This window comes from Nicotiana attenuata, chromosome 1 (genome assembly GCF_001879085.1).
Source record: "Nicotiana attenuata strain UT chromosome 1, NIATTr2, whole genome shotgun sequence".
Classification (NCBI taxonomy): Eukaryota; Viridiplantae; Streptophyta; class Magnoliopsida; order Solanales; family Solanaceae; genus Nicotiana; species Nicotiana attenuata.
Window position 1 is genome coordinate 8965658 of NC_031989.1, and position 6861 is coordinate 8972518.

At 34.3% G+C, this 6861-nt stretch overlaps 1 protein-coding gene across 1 annotated transcript; it reads left to right on the forward strand.

Moving 5' to 3' along the window:
• Positions 2918–5125, forward strand: LOC109240001 (protein STAY-GREEN, chloroplastic-like). Its single transcript, XM_019406621.1, has 4 exons — positions 2918–3140; positions 3556–3729; positions 4297–4464; positions 4679–5125. The coding sequence occupies exons 1-4, from the start codon at positions 3024–3026 to the stop codon at positions 5000–5002; spliced, it is 783 nt and encodes a 260-aa protein (XP_019262166.1). The 5' UTR covers positions 2918–3023; the 3' UTR covers positions 5003–5125.

Genomic DNA, 6861 nt, shown 5'->3' on the forward strand with positions numbered 1-6861 from the left:
ATATCTAATTTTCCCTACGAAAATTAGGGATGACAATGAGGTTAAGTAGACAAGTAGGGGGGATAGTCTTCCCGAAAACCAATTACCTCACATTAGTTATTTATATTGAATCAATAAATACATAAAATACGTCTTCTATATTACTTTTATCATTTTATCATACTAAATTAATCTATATTTTTTACCTCAATATATACATTTCAGCATGGATGACTAATATGATTAAGTTTTATGTGTCGGTAGTATAAAAAATATTTACATGATTATATCACTTATTAACAAGTGATTGCAGATAACTATTGATTGGAAATCTTAGAATAAATGATAACAAAAATATTATAACAAGCTAATAGCCTGTTTGGCCAAGCTTCTTTTTGGCCAAAAGTATTTTTTTTTTGGCCAAAAGCACTTTTGACCAAAAATTGAGGTGGTTGGCCAAGTTTTTGAAAGGAAAAAAAGTGCTTTTGAGGAGAAGCAGAAAAAAGTAGCTTTTCTCCAAAAACACTTTTTTGAGAAGCACTTTTGAGAAAAATACACTTAGAATCAGTTTTTTAAAGCTTGGCCAAACACTAATTGCTGCTCAGAAGTGCTTTTCAAACTAATTAGCCAAACACAAACTGCTTCTCGCCAAAAGTACTTTTGAGAAAAGCACTTTTGAAAAAAAGTACTTCTCAAAATAAGCTAATTTTTGCAGCTCGGCCAAATGGGCTTTAAGTACATTGATGAGAAATTTTCATAAAGCACAATTTTTTTTTAGCAGTAATTAGCCATCTATAGATACCATTTGCTATATTACGGATTATAGATACCTTTTTTGTGGTTATAAGATGTATTTGATATATTTAAGCTATTGTATTCATGAATACATTAGCAAAAATAGGCGTGAATCAGGGAAGTCCAGCTAATCAGTTGTTGTATTCGAGTGTACTCGACTGTATTCATGAAGTGAAACATGGGATTACAGCTGGACAAATTATTGTATTCAACTGTATTCGACTGTATTCGCAGCGTGAAATAGGGGATTACACTGTTTTTAAAACGGAAAGTGAATCAATTAACATAATAGACTCCTAATATAAATCAACAAACTCAATTATAACACACAAATTTTGTATTTTCAGTTATAAAAAAGATTCTCAACCAAAAAATACCCCAAAAATATAGCAATCTTCAGAGAAATTATATAATACATCTGAATACATAAATTATATTAATTAAAAAAAAACATATGAATACATTCATGGCATATAGCAGACAGTGAATACAATGAAATACATAGAATACAGCGGGATACTTTGAAATATAATGAAAAAAAAGACAGTGAATACAACGAAATACATGGAATACAACGAGATACATTGAATTATAATGAAAAAAAGACAATGAATACAATGAAATACATGAAAATACATTGAAATATATTAACAGAAAATCAAGTTGCTCAGCCCCAAGCTCCGTCGTCTTTGTTCAAGAACAAACCCTAATTTCCAGCGAATTCGCCGTTCACCGGAAGCCTGTAGTGAAAACCCGCCTTGGTCCGGCGATGGTGCCAGGGCCGAGGTCACTTCCTGAGCAGAAGCAACCGCCGATAAGACCGCCGATATGCGAATCAAAACCCTTCTTTCATGGCTTTTGCATAGCTTTTTGTACGTGTACCCATGTGCCTGGTCTCTTCGCATAAATTAAATGAATAGATAGTCACGGGGACCAGCAGTAGTGATAACTGAATCAGTCCTATGGATAGTTCCAATCCTGGAACTGACATTCAAATTGGAAATCAAGGTGGGGTCTCAGATCCTTCAAGATATTCTAAGAATTGAACATACCATAGATCCACACTTGTTTATACCCAAGTGCTTGGGACATAGATCACCACCAATACAATCTCCTTGTACGGGTGCTCACCAACCTAGATAACTCACCATTTTAGACATTCAAACATGGAGAAAGAGGCGGAGAGAGAGAGGAGATAACCATGGAGAAAGACCGGCGTTGAGAGAGAGAGGGTGGAGAAAAATCTGAAAGAATGAGAGAGAAAAATAATACAAAGAGTATTTTATGGCTTAAGAGTAGGAGGTAACCATAAATAGATATTTGGCTATAAAAATCAAAAGGTATCTATAGAATATAATTTTTTAAAAGGGTATTTATTTAAAATAAATAAGGTATCAACTTTTGCTATAGGTGATAAAAATTCCTACATTGATTTAACTAGCCCAATTAGATAGGCAATACTAGCCCTCAAAACTCTGGCCTTGGTAATGCTCCTCTCCTTTGTCAACTATTGCCACACCTAACTTGTGTTGGATATTATTTCATATTTTTTGTATAACTTATCTTACTTTATAACCTAATTTGTATCCGAATTACAATGTGTGATATTTGTAATGTTACTCCTAGCTTGATTGTATTAGTATGCTTGCATTAAATCCCATCATTAAAGGGGTATGGAGTCCTGGATTTATTTACTATATTATATCACATGTACAATTGCATGTTTGTACCTCTAATATGCCTATATAGATCTAGACCCAAGCTCATGGCACGTATTATCCCTTTTAGGCCTAGGCCGGATGGATTTGTCTTCTTCGGCTGCGTTACCTCGAGCCCAAAAGCGCGTGTACCATGTGAACTTGAGTCATGCCTTATAAAGCTCTTCACTTTTCTCTACCATTCCGATGTGGGATTCACCTAAGATGACATGTACACCTCTTCTTCAAAAACTTGTCACCCTAAAGTCTGTTAGTCGTGCTTGACCCGCCTTCATTGTCCCGCCCTCGCCATGGGCATCACAATATCTTGATTATAATCATAAATACATGATATCCTTTCATTCAGGGTACGGTGGCAGGCTTCTATTTATTAACTAACTTGTACTTACAAAATATTTAAGATTGATCAAAATATATCTTGGGAATTTCCTTGAAATATTATTTGGAGCTCCAAGAATATTCAAAAATCTTATTAAGCGCAGCCTAATCTGCTTAATTCTCACATATAGCTTCAGTTTCAGAGTATTTGAGATGAGAATTTTGACTGCTTCTCTGTTGGTTCCATCTAAGCTAAATCCTGAAAAGCTTAACTCTAATTATTTTTACAGAACCAGAAAGAGGTCCAAGAAGAATAATTCCATAGTCCCTGTAATTTTCACTACTCTTCATTTTTCTCCTCCTTTTTCTTTTGAAAGTTAAAGTTTAGACATCTTTGTAAAGCAACCATTCCCGTTTGGCCACACAAAAAAAAAATCATTTTTTTTTTTTCAGAAAAATTTCACTTTTTTTTTCAGAGCAGTGTTTGGTCATGAAATTTTCATTTTTTGCACTTGAAGATGAATTTTGAAATTTTTCGAAGACTTGAAAAACTCCAAAAAGTTGCTTTTCAAAATTTTCAATTCAGATTACTTAAAAAAACATACAAAAACAGCCCAAAATTGTATTCATGTCCAATCACAACTCTAATTTTCAAATACCGTTAAATTTTCTTTCCCACTTTTTTCTGATATTATGTCCAAACGCCCACTTAACTGTTATTTGTTTTTTTCTGAAAAATTATCAGGTGGCAAGGTTAGTTGAACCAGCTATATTTGAAGCATCAAAGCTAACGGTTCTTTTCTCAGGAGTTGATGAGGAAAATCATCCAGGAAAAGTTCCAAGAACATATACATTTACTCATTGTGATCTTACTTCTAAACTTACTTTGACCATCTCCCAAACCATCAATAACTCTCAGGTAGTTAATTCTCTTCATTTAAAATCAGTTATTTCAGGTTTTGGTTGTCCACAAATATTTTCCTCCAATTGAGGAAATTTGGATAGACTTTTTTTATCTTTTCTCTTCATAATTATCTCAATTTTAACTTCACTGCTTTATAGCCTGTTTGGCCAAGTTTTTAAAATCAGCTTATTCTGAGATGTGTTAGGGTGAGAAATAGTACTTTTTTTTTGAAAAGTACAACATCAACAACAACAACAAACCAAGTATAATCCCACAAAGTAGGATCTAGAGGGGGAGGTAGACTGTACGCAGATCTTACCCCTACCTTATGAAGATAGAGAGGTTGTTTCCGACTTTTTTGAAAAGTATTTTTTAAAATAAGCTTCTGAGAAGCTTGGCCAAACAGGTTGTTAGAGATAATTATCAATCTTTAATAAATATTTTTTCAAACTAAAATTTCGAGAAAATATTTTCTAGGAAAATAAGTTGGAAAATGACTACCATCATGCCAAAAACACATTATGTTTGAGAAAATTAAGGGAGAAAAGTATAGGAAATGTGTTTTTATTTATTTATTTGCAGTTAAAAGGATGGCACCATAGACTACACAGAGATGAAGTGGTAGCAGAATGGAAGAAAGTTAAAGGGAAGATGTCACTTCATGTCTATTGTCACATTAGTGGAGGCCATTTCTTGTTAGACATATGTGCTAGGCTCAGATATTATATCTTCTGCAAAGAACTGCCTGTGGTAAGTTTTTATAAATTATCACTATATTTTCCACTTTCTTAAGGTACAACACTCTTCTATAGTGTTAAATGGAGCTATATGGATTCTCACTTTTACGTGAACTCAATAGTTTTTCCTAAACCTTGTAAATATATACATATTTAATCGTGAACTCAATTATTATTGTGTATTAACTTGAAGTAACTATTTAACAATTTGAAATGTGCATTATCAGGTTCTAAAGGCTTTTGTTTATGGAGATGGGAATCTGCTACAAAATTACACAGAGTTGGAAAAAGCTCCAGTTTGGATTTATTTCAATTCAAACATTCAAGAATTCAACAAAATAGAGTGCTTGGGTCCACTCAAAGAAGCAGCTTCTTCTTCTTCTTCTTCTTCTAGTAGAGAGATACATGGGCCCCCAGAGCCTTGTCAAGAGTCTTGCACATGTTGCTTCCCCCAAAGGAGCTTGATCCATGGGCCTACTTCAATTTCTGATGTCTATAGGCCTGATGGTAGGCCCAATGAGATAAATGGGCCTATCCACCAAGGCATGTAATAACGGCAAAGTTAAAAAGAGAGATGCTTCTGTTTGTATACGTGGTAAACATGGAAAAAATCAGAAATAGCTAAATTTACAAGTAGTAATTAAAAAATAACTACAGTTTCAAAACTCAATAAAATTTTCCATTTTTTCATGTAAAGATTAAATGTTAACAAAAGCACCCTTAAAATCCAAAAAAAAAAAAAAATCCAACAAATGTGCTGGAATTTCATAATGTGCTGTAGTTCCAACAAAATATATATGCTGGAAGTTTATAAGCAGGAGCTTCAATGTCTAGCATATTATGCTGGATATTTCTGTGTGTTAGAGTTTCAACATAATATGATGGAAGTTTATATGCAGGAGCTCCATAATCCAGCATGATATGCTGGAATTTTTCGTGTTTCAGCAAAATAATGATTGTTTTTCAATGACTTTGCAAACGCTGGTTATTTTTTAATTACTAGTCTGAAAACTGGCTAACTCGTACTATTTATCAAAACACGTAATGTACTTATCTTGAAAACTAATCGCCAAGAGTAATTCTTATATTAACGTAGTTTGAAAACCTTGGTAAATCGTTCTCATATTTTAAGCAGGATTTTAGAATGTCGCGCAATCGTATTTTTCAGCCAAATGTGCATTTCCATCACTCCTTTTTTTTGTTGCACTTTTAAAGAAAGCGGAATGGCCACTAACCTTCCTATTTTCACTTTCTTTTTTTCGAGAATATGATTAGATAACATAATAGTTAGTGGGAAACTAGAATTTTTACTAAAAAAAGTCAAAAAAGAAAAAAAAACACACACACACACAAAGTTAAAAGAATTCAACATATAGTATATGTACGTAAAATAAAATTTATCTAACTAAACAATGAAGTATAATGTTACGACAAAAGAGTGTCAATCGTCAAAGGCGGATCTAGAATTTCTAATACATGAATGCACAACTAAAAACAAAGGAAATAGTGTATTAGGTGGAATTTGATCCCAATTCTCTTGGTAATTAACTCAACCTTAAACCAAGTGCACTATTCAACCTTTTTAGAATTATGGGTGCCAACAATTATGTGACGACCCAAAAGGGGTCATCACCTGTTTTAAATAAATTCTGTGCTTCCGAGGCCTTGAAAACCTCATTTAAAGTCGCCTCGATTTGCGCGCGCAGTCCGGGCGCGTAGCCGGAAAGCTTAAATATGAAATTCTGTGAAAAATACTAAGTTTTGATATTAAATGAATAAATTTGACTTTGGTCAACGTTTAGGGTAAACGGACCCGGACCCGGACCCGTGATTTGACGGTCCCGGAGGGTCCGTAGGAAAATATAGGACTCGGGCGTATGCCCGGGATCGAATTCCGAGGTCCCGAGCCCGAGAAATGAATTTTTAAAAGAAATTGTTAAGGAAAAAAAATAAAATGATATTTGATTGGAACATGTTGGTATCGGGCCCGTATTTTGGTTCCGGCGCCCGGTACAGGTCTTATATATGATGTAAGATGTTTCTGTAAAGTTTGGTTAAAATCGGACGTCGTTTGATGTGTTTCGGGCTTGAAATCCTAAATGTGGAACTTGATGAAGTTTTGGAAAAAATACTTTGAATTTGAGGTTTAATTTGTTGATAATGATGTTATCTAGGCGATTTGATCGCTCGGATAAGTTCGTATGATGTTGTTGAGTTAGTTCATGTGTTTGGTTAGGAGCCCCGAGGGCTAGGGTGTGATTCGGATGTGTTTCGGGATGGTTTTAGCCTTAGAAATGTTTCAGATCTGTTGTCTGCTGTTGTCCAGTTGTTTGTTCTATGCGATCGCATAGCGTTGTCCGCGATCGCATAGTGTAACTTGTTCAGGGTTCATTTTGTTGTATGCGATCGC